Below are 19,537 nucleotides of genomic sequence, written 5' to 3' on the forward strand. Positions count from 1 at the left end.
AAAATAAAGTAAGAAATTTCTACTTACTTATAATTACTTATTATTTCATAAATATTAAGGTATTTATATTTCAACATTAATATATTTTTCATAAAACTATAGATACACTATGTACTATTACTTAAATAAATGTTCAAAATCATAAAATAAATGTGCAAACACAGTATCCAATAGAGTTTTATTTTAATTAACAGAAAATAACTTTTATGGGGGTCGGTGGAGAATTCGAAAAATTATGTAGGGGTCGATGATTAAAAAAGTTTGGCAACCCCTGCTCTAGACCAACCCCGATGAAGATTAATACAGTAATAGTCTAGAATATTTTTGTGAACGGAATTATGTCTATTTCATTGTGATTAGAAAAATATGCGTTTTTAAAAATCACTTTGTCACTGAATTATTGCCATGATGGAGAAAAATTACGCAGGCATATATGGCAGTGTGAGTATGCACTGTTCCAAAGCAAGTTTATGTTGATAATTGTTGCATAAATGTGCATTTAACAAAATAGTTTCCACGTGAGTGAAATAAGAGTTGGTTACATTTATGCAAAATTTAAGACGAAAGATAGAAACACTGGATTTTTTTACGCCTCATTATGTTAGGAATTAAGTATTTATATTCAAATCCATAGATAAATAACACATGAGTGCATTTAAACATAGTCACATTAGAAATGAGACGAGCTGAGCCCAAGTCGCGACCCGGAGCAAGCTGGGGCTCGTTTACTGAACAAAAAGATTTCGGCCTTTGGCAGGCACGCATTCATGATGATATTTTCATGAAATTTTTACAAGTTTTAAACAAACATTAGGTTCCGTTATTAAGTAAAATGTAAAATTTATAAAGTATAAGAATTTAAGGATCAGCTTCTTTTGTTAAGTGCTTTTGCATTGTGAAGCTAGCACTAATTGTCAAATTATTATATTCAAATCCATAGATAAATAACACATGAGTGCATTTAAACATATTCACATTAGAAATGAGACGAGCTGAGCCCAAGTCCCGACCCGAAGCAAGCTGGGGCTCGTTTACTGAACAAAAAGATTTCGGCCTTTGGCAAGCACGCATTCATGATGATTTTCATGAAATTTTTACAAGTTTTAAACAAACATTAGGTTCCGTTATTAAATAAAATGTAAAATTTATAAAGTATAAGAATTTAAGGATCAGCTTCTTTTGTTAGGTGCTTTTGCATTGTGAGGCTAGCACTAATTGTCAAATGACTTTCATTTAGCTTAATATTTAGATTTTCTTTCTCAATTTTTTGTTTTAGTTATCTTGGAGTTTCAGGTGGTTCAGTTTTTCTCTTCACTGTTTCTTTTACAGGTTGGTGACCTGGAAGTTTTTAATTCACTAATTTCCTTGTTTTGACATCAAAGGCCAAGTGACCAGATCTCAAAATTTCGCCTTTATCCAAAGTACATTTCGGGCTCGCGTGGACTCGAGCTCCGAGTAATCCTATGTATCTTGGACTCGGGAGGACTCGGTTTAAAATTCTTCGAGCTCATTTCTTCTTCCCGAGCTCATCTCTAATTCTCACACACTTGTACGCGCACATTAACAAATACACATGATAGTTGAGTAACACCTAAGGTAACTTTTTCGTTCCCTTCTGGTTCAATATTAAATCCTAATATTCTTACTATTTACGCAATTATCGAGCAAACTTGCATCAGCCTTGAAAACGTGATAAGCTGGATGATATTTTCGTTCAAGTTGAGCAATAATGTGGTTCAATCAGACTTAATTTGAAGGACAATAGGATTCAACTTGGCACCATGTCAAGATTACAGAAATTCAGACGATAATATGGATTAGTGCTTTAAATCTTTCCTAACGTAATTCCTAACAGAGAAGTAAATGTCATTTAAACGGCTCGAAGAAAAACAAATAAATTTCAGATTGTAGTTTAACAAGTAAGGTACATAAAAATAAAGAGTATGCTTAATGAACCCCAAATATAAAGAGTGTTATGAATAAATTAAAGAACCCCGAATATAAACCAAAGATAAAATTCTTAATGGAACCATTAAGATATTTCAATGGTTTATGTTGGCTTCTTCATGGCCCAACAGTATTTGATTGTAAGCATCATCCAACAATTTCTATCAATTGCAATGGATTTTGATAGGTCAACAAACTTCCATCATTTCATGTTCGAAAATGATGGTCAACCAACATGTTATGTTAGAAATTCTTTGATACTTAAAAGGATTTTATCTTGCTGCTTAAAAGGATGGCATAAAAACCATACATTCGGTTAAATTTGCATTACTGTTTGGAACCATTAAGATATTTCAATGGTTTATGTTGGCTTCTTCATGGCCCAATAGTATTTGATTGTAAACATCATCCAACAATTTCTATCAATTGCAATGGATTTTGATAGGCCAACAAACTTCCATCATTTCATGTTCGAAAATGATGGTCAACCAACATGTTATGGTTGAAATTCTTTGAAACTTAAAAGGATTTTATCTTGCTGCTTAAAAGGATGGCATAAAAGCCATGCATTCGGTTAAATTTGCATTACAGTTTCATAATTTTTTACAAAATGTATGGTAGTAAGAGCTGTAATTTTGAAAACCGGAATATCATATATACGAAAAAATTACCGATTTAAATACTGTACATTTTTATTTCATTCACCAGAATTAATTTTTTTTTTTTTTAACCAGAAGCGTCATTACCAAAAAGTTCGCTAATTTTACTGGAATTTTTCCTCCGTGTACACTTTCAGTAAACTCAGTTAAACCTTGAACCATAATGTGGTACAGATATTCTATAATTTTCATTGGATATTAAATTGAACCAAGTTTCCATTAAGTTCTACCTTCTCATTCATAATAATATAATTTCCACGAACTAATCTTTGAAAGTAACTTGTAAAAAATTCACTAAACCTTGACTATCATAGTATTACACTATTCAAACTTACCAAATTACCTACTATACCATAAAGTAGTATTACTATACCATAAGTTCATCACTTTTAATATCATCACTATTAATATTGCAGTAATGATATGACATGGTGCAAAATTTAAATTACATTATGAAATAATATAAAAATAATATTAATTTTCAAGCTGAAAGGTTCTTTTTCTGATTAAAAAGACTTAATAATTAAGTGAACGTGATAAATTTCCTTGTGTCTTATTCCACTCATCTTCATGTAAACTGGTATAGCAAGTCAAGAAGTTTTTTGGATGGGGGCCCTAGGGCGAAAAAAGAAGTTTGTGGACACTAAAAGTTCATCACTTTCTGTAGCGATGACCTTACTGTAAACATTGTACACAGGGGGACATTTTTTTTTCTATTTATTTTTCTAAACATTCAAGATCTTAAGTGAAAAGAAGGTAAGTGCATTGTTAATAATTTGCAAGTTATTATTTATTTGAAATGTACTTTAAAGTTCCTTGATACCACCAAGTAGAAATATGCAGATGAATCTCTGTTTAACGGCTCTCTATTTAACGAAAATAAATTCTGGTCCCGGTTCCATAGTAGAAAATCTCCTTTTAAAGACCATTGTGTCTTTGTTTAGAGAAGGAAATACTTTGACTTAGAATTATTTTAAAATTAAAGTTAATGTCAATTGAACTCATCAACCTATAAGTGCAATAGTCTTGTGAAGAAACAAACACTTCCATTCACTTGATTGATGGATTGGTGAATGCTTATAGGATTTCATAAATTTATTGTAAATATTACAGAGTCCCTACACCAAAAAATTCAACAAAATCTGCTCTTAGTTATCATATTGAAATTACCAACTTTCACCACATTCACAATTTTATCACATATTATAAAAATCATATTTTATTGTTAATTTCACCAAAATCCCATGACTAAAGCACTTCGGTAAAAATTATTAGGCTTTTCCGTAGAGCCAGAAACATGGTAAATTTTATCATATTCTGATAGTTTTAACCATACTTTTTTTCAGTGCATATACTTTGAAACTTTTATGAATACTAATATTTAAAAAAGATAGATACAAGAACGCTGGTATATTATAATTGGTATATAAGTCAAATCACAATAAAGTACCATCCAAAGTTATTTCCATTCTAAGACATATGTCATGAATTTAATTCATATACCTACTACTATTCATCTATCTATATATTAAAATCAATTTTTTGAATTCTGAAAATCTTAGCTATAATTTTTTATTTACATTCAAAAATTAAGAGAATCAAAGCGTTTAAGACGCACATAAAAATTATTTTTCCCCGTTTTAAAATTTTCGTGTCTGCAAACCATAAATTATTTAATATTAAAACTCCTTTTAAGTTCATCATAAGATTTAATAACAATTTTAAATTGAGTTAATCATAAATCAAACCTTCATGTCGTTTGATTAAATTTCGCGCAAATTTGCCTTAAAAACTAAAATAATAATTAATTCTTATTTAAAAAAAATACATTGCAGCAAAGTTTCTCTACAATGAAGTATACCTACAGCGAATTTCTCCCTTGAATACTATTTTTAATCAAAAACGTTGAATAACATTAAAATTTTTCCCCATATAACGAACCGATTGTCTTCTTATATTGAATTTTTTAGATGTTTATCATTTATATTTTCGTCAGTTTTTTAGAAATCTCAGTTGAAAATTGGAATTTTTGAATAAATTGGATCATGAGAATGAGGTAACTCTTTCCGTCTTTTTAAAAGTGAACGAAAAATTTTAAACTAATTTATATACAAAATGGTATTAGATTTATAAGGGGAAATGGTTAACGTTAAAAGACAGGAAAGTAATAGTGATGCAAAAAATGAAGATAAAATACAGACAAACTGCCCTTTAACTGAAATGCTACATTCATTCGAAATTAAGTTCATAAATGGAAAAAAAATGTGCTATATATAAGTCACTCTTAAAATTTTTATGAACTAACCCTTGACTCTGGAGAGACAATAGTATATAGTTTTATGCATTTTTTTCTGTCCTTTTAACTACAAGCAAAAGTATATTTAGGTATTTCTTAATTATAAAAAACAGTCTAATAGTCACTGAAATATCTGATAGATTATCGGAATTAAATTTGTACAAAATATAAAATATAAAAAAAAGTAGTTTGTAAGAGTTTTTTTCTAAAATTCATATTCAAAAATTTATCAGTGATTGATTTTACAAATTAATGAAATTTCATTGACAAATAACTGTTTTTCTTGGATTTAAAAAACTGCAAATAACTGCAAATTTTAGAAAAATAATAATTTGGAAGTGAATCGTGTTTGGAAGATTTTACCTTTAACGCAGAAATAGGCACTGATGTTTCATGCTGTGTTTCATAATCATAAATAACTATATGCTAAAAGTAAAATTTTTTCACTTAATCTGATCTAAATTAATACAAAATAATGAGTTAAAACCACGAAAAACAAAATAATGTAAAATAAAACTATTTTTGAAATAAAATAAAAACAATTATTTTCTTAACTGATGACTTGTCTTCAATTTTGACCAATTTATATGTTACTGGCAAAGTATGAAATGCCAGTATTCTGTAGAATGCCTAGGCATTTTACATAATGACTGACATTAGACTAAGTGTAAAATATGAGAATTATTGCATACTTTCAAACTTCACCGCTTACGCATGCACTAAAAATCTATGGTTTTTATATACAATAATAATATCTATTAACTTCAGTTCTAATTAAAAGACATAATTTTTCAAACAAGCTAAAAAATTAATATTTACCTAAGTAACTGAAAAAACATTCAGCCTCTGTGCAACGAAATTTTCGTAATAACGAATTTTTCATAGGAACCAATTAATTTCGTTTTAATGTGACTCTTATGTACTTTTATTGATTTATTGCTTATAAAATTGTAACATTTTGTTTCAGGTAGGTCTCAAAATGAAGCATAAGTGGCTAATTGTGATTCTATGCATTGCGACAAATAGTGCTCAAGTAAATATATTTAATTTTTTTCTAATACTATCAAAAAAGCTGTGGTGGTTTAGGGGATAGAGCGCTCGCCTCCCAATGGAGTTAACCGTGTTCGAATCCCTGCGAATTCCGCACCCGGCACGCATCAATCACAGTGCAAGCTTAAAATATTATCGGTGGTAAATGCATCATGGATTAGAATCCTCTTGCCGTCAGACTAGACATCCATGTAACACGAATAAGTTCCATCAAAATGTCCTTCATGAAGGCAAATTTATCATGATTTTAAATAATTTTATAAATTCTAACTAAAAAGATCTTCAAGATAAATACCAGCCATTTTCATTCTTCACTTCCCAAACTACTTCTGAAATTGCTCCTGCAATTAAAATTATCCTTGAAGCAATTTAGTTCAGTTAATTTTTTTTCAGTATCATGGTGCGAATTCTTCTTAATCAATTAACGTCAGCCAATACTTGTTAAACCTTGGAGCCGACCGGCTAGTGTAGGGGGCAGGGAACTGTCCTTGCATCGGAAAGGTCCTGGGTTCGAATCCCGGGCAGGGCATGAATGCTTCTTTCTCTCTCTGTGTGTTCTATGTCCTTTCTCCTTTGTGTGAGAATGTGACCCGCCCTATAAACGGGTTGTAGTTGTATGAATGACGTGGCAGAAGTCGAATTCCTGGCCATAGATGGCGCCACTGAAAAACAGAAACAATTGCACCCCCACTGCCTAAACAGGCATACGACAAAAAAAAATAACTTGAAAAGTCGGTTAAGTGAAAGCGAAATCGGTTAAAGGTGTAAGGAAAAGATTAAAAGGAAAGTAAGAAAGGAAAATCGGTTGAGTAAAGTAAGAAAAGAAAATCGGTTGAGTAAAGTAAGGAAAATTTATTAAGGGAGTAAGAAAAAGGTTGAATGGAAAGTAAAGAAGGAAAAACGGTTAAATGAGAAATAAGAAGGTTAAAAAGAAAGTAAATTAGGAAAATCGGTTGAGTAAAGTAAAGAAAATCGGTTTAAGAAGTAAGGAAAAAGTTGTAAGGAAGGAAAATAAGTACATCTTGATGTACCTTGGATGATGATGTACCTTCTTGATGTTGTACCTTCTAGGAAAACATTCATTTTAAGTTCTGTTGTCTTAAACTCTCTAGTTGATTGAGTAAGAAAATTCATGCAATCGAAATTTATTTTTTATGTAGTCGGTATTAATCAAATTAATCATAAACGTAAGAATATTTTAATGTAATATTTCATAAGTTATTAGCTTTACTAATCAACATAATTTAACTTTTAATTATAGATTTTTGGAATTCCTGTTGCCGACACTATAGATGAAGTTTCCAAGGAAAGTGTAGATTATCCTGTAAGTAATAATTGAGAAATTTTATCACTGTTATTTTTTTCTTTTTTTTTTCTTTTTTCTCTTTCGTAATTTCAATACATTTTTGAAGTACATTTCAGTGATAACGATAATTTTTCTTTGAAAAGATTAAATACTGCCAAAAAAAATATGTTTGTCTTTTTCCATTTAATTTTTTAAGTTTTGAAACTGTCTATCAGAATTTACCAAAAACCTTTAGAAACTAGTCTCAATATAATCTCTATATATTGTAGAAAAAAAATCTCTTTCTATGCCGCAGTTTTTAGTACAAATTTTTTCAGTAATGAAATAATATGTATTAAATATTTAGTCTATTTCACATTATTTGTAGAAATATAATTGCAAGCTTGGCAAAAGAAGAAAAAATACTAAAGAATCTATGAAATTTTTTCAAATACGCGATAAATAATACCATTTTTTCAATGGCGGGCACTTGGGACATTGACCCATTGGCCACTGGAATGCCAGAACTGCTACTCTCTTTTCGTTACCCAGTAGGCACCTGTGGTGAAGCCACGGCGGTGGAGCAGCGTCGCCCACGTCACACAACCACAAACCCGTTTATAGGGCGAGTCACATTCGCACAATCACACACAAAAGGAGAAAGGACATAGAACACAGAGAAGAGATAAAGAAACATCCATGCTCTGAGCGGGATTCGAACCCGCAACCATCGGTTCCGCAGTCAGACGCGCTAACCACTCGGCCACCTGGTCGGCATTTATGATACATATAAAATAAATATTAATTTCAAACGAATTTTCGTTAGTTTTAATTCCGATAATAAATTCTTACAATAAAACAAAATGTTTGGAAAATGCATAATTATGCTGGAGCATTTGTAGTCATCACTCAAAACAATTGAATTTTTATTCAAATTCTTCAAATAATTTTTTTTTTAAATTTATCATATTAAAGCGTAAATAGTATTAAAATTTCTGATTGAGGATTGAGGTCTTGCTAGTCTTCTTTTATAGCGAACAAAGCGCTTCCTCTGTCGAATGAATCAAAGTTGGAGACGTAATCAAGAAAAAAATTGTAGTTTTGACAATTTTTAACGTAAAAATTTCCTCAAAACAGAAAAAATGAATCGTTTGCATGATTTCAGAACCTAAAAAAATTCAGCCCAATAGACGGACTGCACTTAGAAAATTTTCCTTGTTAGTCTGACTTATTATTTTAATAGCCTAAGCCGGATAGTGAATAGTATGATCATTGTTTGAGTTTCTAGGCAGATGTTTTTGTTTGCTTAAAAATGACATTCCCAGAATACTGTTTCATAACTTAACAAATAGTTAAGACAAATTTGTTAACAGCTCTAATGAGTTCCAATTTATTTATATTTTTATGTGATAATACCAGAATACTGTTTCATAAATTAACAAATAGTTAAGACAAATTTGTTAATAGTTCTAATGAGTTCTTATTTATTTACATTTTTATGTGACAATACCAGAATACTGTTTCGTAACTTAACAAATAGTTAAGACAAATTTGTTAACAGTTCTAATGAGTTCTTATTTATTTATATTTTTATGTGACAATACCAGAATACTGTTTCATAACTTAACAAATAGTTAACACAAATTTGTTAACAGCTTTAATGAGTTCTTATTTATTTATACTTTTATGTGATCTTCTTTACATAAAAAATAAGTCTACACAAAAAAATACTGGTAAAAAATGAATAACTCTGGTTCCTAAAACTAAAATATTACAGCATTTGAACCATTCATTCCATGATTTTTCGTTTCATATGATATTGGTGTATCATAAATTATTATTTTCTAAATTATACTGTTTATTAACACCTGTTTAGTAAAAATACCAAAGTAAATTGAACTAAAATGAAAACTGAAAAGTAAATTTAACAGAATAAAGATTTTTTTTTGCCACACTCTAAGGTATCATGGTAAAATTACCAAATTTTACCACATTCACCAAATTGTAACACATATTATAAGATATTATGTTGTTAAGATTACCATAATAATTATCTCAGCGCTGCTGTAAAAATTTTCTCGCTTTTAGATGTTCCCAAGAGCCAAAACCACGGTAAATTTCACCATATTCTTGAACTTTTGGCCATACTTTTTTTTCTCGGTAGACGTTTTAAAATAGTTAAAAACAAGCTACTATCAATAGTTTTGAATGTCCAATGAAGGTCCAAGCTCATAATTTGAAAGTTCATATCTTTTACGAGTAATGACAATATTAAAATTATCATTTCTGTTGTAAATGAGAATTTTTTCTCAAATCCCAATACACTCTTATGTCAATATAGTTAAGCAATATTTCAAAAGGGAATTAAATAATTCATATTTAACAATCATACCTCTCTAAAGTTGAAATAAAGTATTATTTTGGCCTGAAATTATTTTGTTAGTGTAACTTAATCGTTTTCCCATAGTTTTAGTGTTCACTTTACATTATAAATTTTTACTTCACTTTGTGCAAAAAAACGTTGAATATTTACGTCTTTTTTTAAATGCTTTAATGCAAGGTGCATAAAGCATTCTTGTGCAAAATTGAGTAACAAATCAATTAACCTTAACATTATGCAGGACCACTTTGCAGCTACTAAATCTATTTGCAATGTTAATGTTCAGCTATAGAGAAATTATGTTATTTATTATTTTAATAGATTAAATTCATAACGCTATATGTTGTTTTAAAACTTACAATTCAGAAATGTTGTCGAATAATAATTTTTCATGATAAATAATTACCGTCATGTGGGACTACTAGGCGAAGTGGGGGCTACTTTGTGCAAATTCGAATTTGGCACTTTTCAAGTGCTGCTATTCAGTATTATGTTTTTTTCACGTTAAAAATGTGTGAAATTTGAAGATAGAAGCCTTCTCTATTACTACAAACATTTTTTCGAATTTTAAAACAATCTCAGAGAGTGTTTTGTTTATCCAATGTCAACAACTTTCCTAGAACGTCGGACGTCGAAAAGTATGCGTGGAAACTTTAGCTGTGAAATGCAAAGACGTTGATAAAACAATTGTCGTAAGTGCAAAATTCCTTATTTATATATTAATAAACAATTATATCATGTTAGCGTTAAAAAAATTTGAAAATTAATAACGAATAAGTGGAAAATGAAAAAAAAATGCACTGTGGGGCTATTTTGTACAAAGTTTCATTCGTTTTTTTTTTTTCCCGACAGAAAAATTGTCAGACGTAATAAAAAAAAATACTTGGAACGAGAAACTACCGTGATTACACTTTAGAAAAGTTGCAACAATGTTTGCAAGCAGTTGCTGGTGGTATGTCGATTGCAGAAGCTTCTCGGAAGTACAAAATCCACAGAAATACTATCTCTAATAAAATTCACAAGAAGCACGTGAAAGGTGCCGGTAAACTATTATTTTTCTTCTACAAAGATTTTTCTAATGAATTAATCAAACGATTTAACACATAAAAATATATTTTATAGGACATCAGGTGATTTTGACTGAAACTGAAGAGCAAGTTCTGTCATGTTCATTCGAGCATGTTATGTTCAAATTTATCAATATTATAAATGTTAATGAATACGTAATAGTTATTATTTTTGAAATTTCATTCATTTCAATGTTCAAATATGTATATGGTTTCCTTTTGTTTAAACTCAAATGTTTTGAAATAAACATTATTTTTAAGAAAATATTCTTTATAAAAAATGGTTCTTTAACGCTAAAAATTATTTTCAAACTAATATCTTTACATATCTTGATGCTTTTGTTAGTAAAAATGTCAACAATTAACTTTTTTAACAATTTTATATCAATATTTTACTAAAAACATGATTATTAAACTGAGTTCCTATCGCTGCACAAAGTAGCCCCACTTGGGGGCTACTTTGTTCAAGATATGTTTTGACTTATTATTTGTAAATAGTACATATAAATAATGCCAATATTGATCAAATTCACTCGTCTGAGTCCAGTTATGAATATAATATCGATAAATTCTTCTAAAGTTTGAATTAGCATAGTTTTTTTACATGTCAAAGTTCAAAAATTGCGAAATCCTGCACAAAGTAGCCCCACATGACGGTATAAAAAAAAATTTATTTCTATAAAAATGTCAAATTTTTAATGTATTTTATGATTTGTCTCATACAGGAAGAAACGTACAATTTGCCACCTGAATTGTATGAACCTCATGACCATGGAAGACCCAACTGTAATTCCAATTTTCAAAATCCGGCGGCTAAGGAGGACATGGATGGAGACTATATTATAGACGGCGAAGACAGAGAAAACGGAGTAATTTACAAATTTTTTTTCACTTCTTTATTTTACATAAATTATCTATTAATAATATAATAAGAAAAAGTATTATATATTTATTATTATAAAGTATTTCGTAGCAGATCGTTGTAGGCAAGAGAGCCGAGAGAGAGAGCAAGAGAGTGTAAATGTTCGTCAGTTTCGAGACTATGATGGTGACTATGTGGTCAGCATTGCGCACTAGCTGCCTTTATTTTCCAGACATATTGGTACTCATCGGTCTGAAGCTGGATAGGCTTCAATCTGCCATTGGAAAAAAAAGACATTTTTAGATAAAGGAATAAATAAATAAAGGAATAAATAAACAAAGGAATAAATAAATAAATAAATAATAGCTCAATGCTTTATACACTGGAGCCGTCGGGTATCAATTATACATATTATAAAAACCATGAAACACACGAGCATCATGGGACAATTATAAATAATTTTATTTTTAGGAAAAATATGTCAATTTTCTATATGGCGAGCAATAATATAAGCAAAGTTATAGGATGTAGTGAAACAAGTTCATTAATAAATATTTTATTTTCAGTTTTAGATCATTTAACTTGTTCTCCCGTTTAAACAAAGGGTTAAACTGAAGTTAGTATAAATCACACGAACATAGCACATATTTCATGGTTATTAATTATAGAGTCCGTTTAAAAAATATTTAGATTAAGATATGGGATTTATTAACATTTAAAACACGTCTCTTGAGATTTGAGTGTATAGCTTTGCCGCTTAAAAGAGTTCGTAAGATATTAAAAGAATAAAAAATTCAGAAATATATGAGAAACTCATAAAAAATTGAAATTATGAAACAAAATAGAATTTTAATAATCGTATAAATATAATTTTTAGTAAGCTAATATTTTATTAAAAACTGAATTTTACATTTGCAGCTTTTAAGCATGGTTTGTTAAATATAATTATTTATATAAGAGCGAACGCATCATGTTCTTTTTTAAGATATTAAAAATAGATTAGATAATTTCGACTTGGTAGTCTTTTTGTCTAACAAAAGCATTTCTTCTATGAATTTAATACAATTATAACTTTTATATAAAAATTTTACTTTAAATTTAACGTTTTTAAACTGCTTNTTTATTTATTTAATGATTGATTATTATACACAATTTTATTCTGTACATATCAGCAACAAAAAAATTTTTGATTCCTTCTACAGTGGATAAAAAGAATTAATTTAAGCAATTTATGGTCTATCTAACGTAAAGACTTAAGTTGAGTAACTTACTGTTAACTTAAAATGACTGTTTTTTAAACTTTTAAGCTAATATGTCATTTTCCTGGCATTCAAGATTTAGTGAATTTCTATTTTATTTCTTTTTTTCTCGAGCAAATGTCAATAAACTACACTGCCGTCTGCAAAATATTAATAAGTGCACCTAAAGAAGTATACAAAAAAATTTTTAGAATATTTTGAAGAATTTAAATATGAAGAAATTTTTTGGTCCGAATTGTCATGTTTAAAAAGAATCACCCATAAATCACATGAACAAAGCATATATTTCATGGTTAATAATGGAGTCTGCTTAAAAAATATTGAGATAAAGATATGGAATTTATTTACATTTGAAGCACGTCTCCTGAGATTTGAGTGTATAGTTTTGCCGCTTAAAAGAGTTCGTAAGATATTAAAAGAATAAAAAATTCAGAAATATATGAGAAACTCATAAAAAATGGAAATTATGAAACAAAATAGAATTGTAATAATAGTACATATATAATTTTTTATTGGCTAATATTTTTTAAAAGCTACATTTTAGAACTGTAGCTTTCAAACGTGGTTTGTGAAATATAATTATTTATGTTAGAGCGAACGTGTCGTGTTCTTTTTTAAGATATTGAAAATAGAATAACCAATTTCGACTTGGTTGTCGTCTTGTCTAACAAAAGCATTTCTTTTATGAATTTAATACAATTATAACTTTTATATAAAACTTTTACTTTAAATTTAACGTTTTTAAACTGCTTATTTTTTATTTTATTATTATTGATTTTAATTCATTATTAATTTTATTTTATTATTAATTTTTTTACTTTATTTTTTTTATTGAACAAGTGCAAAAATATACAATTCTAAAATAAGTTCTTTCTATTACTATAGCATATTTTTACATGATTATACATTATTACACACGATACCATATTTTAGCATGATTATACATTATTATACATGATACCATATTTTAACATGATTATACATTATTATACCTGATAGCATATTTTAACATGGTTCTATGCTCTTTATAAATAGAATAGGCTTCTCAGGGTTACGTGATTTCCCCTCTTTCCACACTTTTCCCATATTTGTTGCCATGGTTTCGGTAAATCTTGATTTTTCCTCACTGCAGTACGTTTCATTAAAAGTTAGAAAATATTGGCTTGGGGAAAAAACAAGATTTGTTGAAACTATGGTAGCGGAAATTGGAAAAGTGAGGAGACAGGGGAAATTGCGTAACCTTAGAAAGCCCATTCAATTAAAACTTTTCTAGAACTCATACTAGAGCTTCGTGCTTCTTAACTTCACAAAAATTAAGTTAATTAAGTGCCCTAAGATTCATTATATAAGCACTTGTTTTGATTGCAGGTTGAAGCTTTGAAAACAAAAGAAGACTTGAAAACAATAGCAAATGATCAGGTAATATAGTAGCTAAATAACTATTTTCTTGAATTTTAAATATGAAGTGAATCATAAAATAATGATTGAGTTTCTCGTTTTAATAGCTTGATGTATTCTAATGATCAGTCACTTTTTCGCATTGTTCAGCTGTGTGATTTTATAAGTGTTTTTTTTTATTTGTTTATTTATTTATTTTTGGTGAAATAATTATTACAATTGAGTAGACAATAGGATGTTTGTGTGTATTGTACTATTGTCTAGGTAAATTACAGAAACTTTTAACTACATATCCAGAAACAATGCGAAGAAGATTGTACAGCATTTAAGAAATAATATGGCTTATCATTACAATGCCCCAAATCCTAAAATTGCGTAAATTTACGCCCATAAATGAACTTTCTAAAATAATTATGTTCATTTGAACACTCCTTAATAATAACAAACATGCATTTATCTTCGAAAATATTCAATTACAATTATTTATTTCATTATTATTATTATTTATTTATTTTATTCAATTATTCTTCTTCTTATTATTATTATTCAAATATTATAATTATTATTATTATTATTGTTATTATTATTCAATTATTATTATTATTATTATTATTATTATTGTTGTTGTTGTTGTTGTTATTATTATTTATTTTAATATTATTATTTTATTATTATNGCCTCCCAAAGTGCTAGGGTTACAGGTGTGAGCCACCGCACCTGACCATATTTTTTTAATTTTAATTTTAATTATTATTATTTTATTATTATTCAATTATTTATTTTAATATTATTATTTTATTATTATTCAATTATTTATCTTAATATTATTATTTATTGTTATTTTTTATTATTATTGTTTTTATTATTATTATTTATTATTAAAAAATTACAATTTATTTATTTATTTTAAGATTATGCTTTTTGGTGGAAATCCTTCATTCACGGAAACCGGTGAAAGGATTGTTGAAGGTGATATTGTCGTTCCAAAATATGCAGATGATCATAAGGAATTATCCCACAGAAAAGGGACCATCAACTTGTTAGCTCTTTGGCCTCGATCAACTGTTTATTACACCTTGCATTATTGTAAGTAAAAAGAAAACTATTGCTTAGTATTAAACAACCGGGAGAATTCGTCTTGGGAGGATGAGTTCTATCTGATTACACTTATTGATTTCTTGGCAGATTTCAAAAATGATTTTAATCTTGATTATGTGAAGATATTGATGATTGATTTGAAGATACTGATTAAGATTTCATTATATCTTCAAAAATGAATTTGAATGTATACTGCTTTTGATTAAATTCATGCAGTTCGAAACTTATTTAGTTCATTTAAAATAAAAACCTTAATATTTTGGAAGATAGATTTTTTTAAATTTAAAATTCGTTCCTCTAAACAAAAGACGCGTTTGAAGATAAATTAGTCTCAAAATTTTGCTTATTAATGTTCAAATTTTACATAAAATTGCTAGAAAGAACGTTTAGAGCATTATTATTTGCGATCAAAGCATCCTTTGTGAAGACTAATATTTGCTAGTCAGGCTTTTCAACTATGTTATAAATAAAAGCAGTGGTCGAGATTGCCTGTTTGGTTGGGCGTTGGGCTCATGTTGAAAAGGTCGTGAGTTCGATCCCCAGCGGCCATAGACTCTCCATGTAGTAAATGATGTCTAATGCACGCTAAATCAACCGGGACACAAAGTCGTCCATGTTCCCATAACAAATCATACCTGTGGGGGTACTGAATTGGAGATTGGTCGTTCTCTGGGTCATGTCAAAATTATGATTTGTGGATGAATAAATGAATCTATGAATGAGTCCCCCCATAAACGAGTTGTGACGTGTGTGTGGCAACAGGCTTATTCCTTGCCATAAAAGACCCCACTGAAAAACAAGAAACGCACCCTCGGCCTAAAATTCGCTTGGCTTCACCAAGCAAGCATCCTGGTTGGCAAGTAGCATTAAAAACAACACAAAGGAAAACAACTCAAAGGAATTGATTTGAAGTTACATTGCAAGCGGTACTATTTCCGCTAAAGCTCGAGAGTCGTTATTATGGCTTATCGGTAGATTGACCACGATAATTCGCGAAAGATTCGGAATCAAGTGTTTTCCGCTAAAAACGCATTAACTGTTTCCATATCGATAAAGTTCAAACGTCTTTTTCTCTCATTCTATCAATTAATTTGTTGATTGTTTGATTGTATTTATTGACTTGATCCTTTATACGTTGAAAAATATGGTAATAACATTAAAAAAAAAATTCCATGTATTATTGTTTCTTAAGGGATTGATGATTGATTCCATCAACTGATGCGTTGGTTATATAATTGCAATAACTTGATTTCTCAGACAGCGAAAAATAAATAAATAACGTTGTGTTAATTTAAGAGTACAGAAACGTTGCTGTTGTTCCAACGAAGATCTTATTGTCACTTTTAAAAGTGTCTAGTAGGTAATGTGCTGTTTATCTAGGTAGTTTGCAGATTTCATAAGGAATTCGAAAATTGAAAAATTTTTGTTTGCACTTTAATCAATCAACATAAATTATCGTATACAATAGCTAGATAATCTAATTTCTATATTTTAGTAGTAATATTTTCCAAAATCAGCAAACAAAAACTTTTGCGTGCATCTTAATGAACAAAAAGTGACTAATAACCCATTAGTTCGTTATAATAATTCTTTTTTTTCGGAAATGAAGCCGATTTATTAATTTATTTCTCTTGAATAATTAGTTTGCTAACATAAAAAAACTATGAAAGCAAAAAAAAATAAAAAATTCCTGCTTTTGTTGCTAAATATTTAACCCATGTTCGTTTATTTTAAATGTGTTTTGCATAAGAAATATTCAAAATCTGAATAAATATAGCTGATATGACCTGATATGATTTGTGAGCTGATATGATCTGAATGCAAATCAGTTTTAAATTTTTGAAAGGAAGAATGAACCATAGCGATAATGAAAGCGGGAGAGAATGTATCAGAACAAGTTGGGAACCACTTCTAAAACTCTTCTTTGGTTGAATACTTTAATAATCTCGTAAAAAAGAACTTTCCTCGTCCAGTGCTATAAATAATTTATTTGTCTTCTTAAAAGTTTCATTAATCTTGAAATTTTACTTTTAAATTTCTTTCCATAGCGCTCAATCCCTTAGGACGTCGAGCGATAAGAGATGCTATGGAGCATTGGGAAAATATGACATGCGTTCGATTCGTAGAAAGGACTACACAGTTGTGGTACGTTCGATTCAGGGGTGACAGAAATGGGTAAGTATCAAGGCAATTTTTCTAATTTTGTAATCATGAAAAATGCTGATGAAACTCATCAAAAATAATTTCCTTTAATGACTATTTAAAGAGGAAAATTCTATTGACGAGTTTTCTGAAGTTACCTTTCTTTCCTTTTACAGTTGTTGGTCGTCCATGGGAAGAAATTTATTGCCTTTAATTGGCCAAGATCTTTCAATTGGAAACAGGTGTGAAAAGGTATATAGACCAGTTTTTATGTCTTAAATGAATTTTGTGCTGCTTGGGAAGGAAGCAACTACAAACTTCTACAAAAAAAACAAAAGTAACAGCAACAGTTGACAAAAGTAAAAGTAACAGTTGACACATAACACCGGGGAACCAAGCTTTTGTTGCATTTATAAAAAAAAAATAATTGATTTTGCCTAATTTGGGTATGGAGATTTAAAATCTAAAGTTTTGCTCCTGAAGATGCAGATTTTTTAAATGACATTTTTATTCCATTTTTGTCAACATGTACGACTTTATAAATGTCATACGTAACAGGGGGTCACGTAAATGTTGCGACAAATTTCTAGGGGAGTTAAGGCGCATCATCAGAATTAAAGTTTCATGGGAAGTATCATTCCCGGAAATGTTGTCGTATGCAGCCAGGGATACTTTCTTGTTATGACCTGCTCGAAAGCACACGACGAAATAGTTTTATTCATATTCCTCCCCTATAAATTTGTAGCAATATTTATATGACCCCTTGCTTTATATGACGTTTTTAAACTTAATTAATTAAAAAAGTTAAATTAAAAATGCCATTTAAAAAATAAACTGCAGCTCAGAAAAAGAAAAACAGATTGCAGATTTAAAATCAGCGTTAGGAATATATTTAAAATCGGTTTTAAAAAATCCTATGCAACAGAAAAAAAATTTGCTCCCCTGCGGATATAATTAAGAAAGGATAAAAATAAAATAATAAGGATAAAAATTAAGAAATTTTGTTACCTGCCAGTAGCCGATAGTAGTAGTTTTAATTGTGCCAACTTCTGAAAATATGTAGCCATTTTTGAAAATGTATGGCCATTATTAAAAATATGCGGTCACTTTTTCAAAAATTAAGTATTCAAATCCATTAAAAAATGATTTTATTAATGAAAAGCAGCTTTTTGAAACATTCCTTAAAATGTGTTAAACACTACATGGCTCATTATTGAGGTAAAGAAAATTTTATTGACATATCTATATTAATTAAGTATTGATAACGTTTATAACGTATTCAATTGATTAAATTTAGGCCGTAAGCTTTTAAACCAGTAATTCGACATAAATTTATGTTTATCAACAAAGACAAAGTTTATTCGTTGCGAAATAAATTTGAAATAATTACTATCATAATCATGAAGTTATATTAATTAAATTATTCTTAAATATTATCAGAAAAAAATTTTAAGAAAATGATGTGAAATTTGCTCCAATTCGAATGAAGCCATTAGTAACCAAACTCAGTCCCTCAGAAATATTACATCAGCATAAAATTAACTGTTATTTCAGCTTTTCCCTGAAATAAATTATACGAGAAGTTGAAAGCAAATGTGTTGGAGCACATGTTGGCGAAAAAATTGGGATCAGATGGCGACTTACAAACAAATTTTTGATCGTCACTTTTCAAATTTAGTCGCCTTGGGGGCAGAGGCTACCGATTTTGCCCTATTGTTGGTGCAGACCATCAGAAATGTAAGTTTTAAATGCTATTGCATTTTAAACATTCATTTGTTATGTAATAATGCAATAGAATATGTGTAGTAATATTCCATTCTACAAAATGAAAAATTATTTAAAAAACTATTTTATAATTACTTTGAAAGATCAAATTTTGTTTTTATTCAAAACTAGCCGCCTAAGGCGGCCAGCTGTCCGCCACGCTAAAGGTTTCCACAAATAAAGTTTTTTAAAACATAGCAGGAAATCTGAAGATTAGTGGACAATTAAAGTGTTCCTGTCCTGCAATTTTGTCTTCATATCCAGTTCTGCTGCAGATGTGTTATAGCTCTTGAGGATGTTTGAAATTATATAGCTACAACGCTTAAGAAA

General features: G+C 29.1%; 1 protein-coding gene across 2 annotated transcripts in view; it reads left to right on the top strand.

Annotated features, from left to right (window-relative positions):
* The first annotated feature begins 3,223 nt into the window (after positions 1–3,223).
* Positions 3,224–19,537, top strand: part of LOC107449664 (blastula protease 10) — a 124,262-nt gene continuing 107,948 nt past the window's right edge. Inside the window, exons 1-8 of one of the 2 annotated variants that reach the window (XM_043056261.2) lie at positions 3,224–3,362; positions 5,870–5,935; positions 7,214–7,276; positions 11,410–11,553; positions 14,174–14,224; positions 15,115–15,289; positions 17,350–17,476; positions 17,620–17,695. In XM_043056261.2, the coding sequence (XP_042912195.1) occupies positions 5,882–5,935; positions 7,214–7,276; positions 11,410–11,553; positions 14,174–14,224; positions 15,115–15,289; positions 17,350–17,476; positions 17,620–17,695 (690 nt within the window). In that variant the 5' untranslated portion in view covers positions 3,224–3,362; positions 5,870–5,881. The remainder of the gene's footprint in view (positions 3,363–5,869; positions 5,936–7,213; positions 7,277–11,409; positions 11,554–14,173; positions 14,225–15,114; positions 15,290–17,349; positions 17,477–17,619; positions 17,696–19,537) is intronic. The other variant, XM_071177817.1, reaches the window with a different exon arrangement.

Source organism: Parasteatoda tepidariorum, chromosome 2 (genome assembly GCF_043381705.1).
Source record: "Parasteatoda tepidariorum isolate YZ-2023 chromosome 2, CAS_Ptep_4.0, whole genome shotgun sequence".
NCBI classification, from domain to species: domain Eukaryota; kingdom Metazoa; phylum Arthropoda; class Arachnida; order Araneae; family Theridiidae; genus Parasteatoda; species Parasteatoda tepidariorum.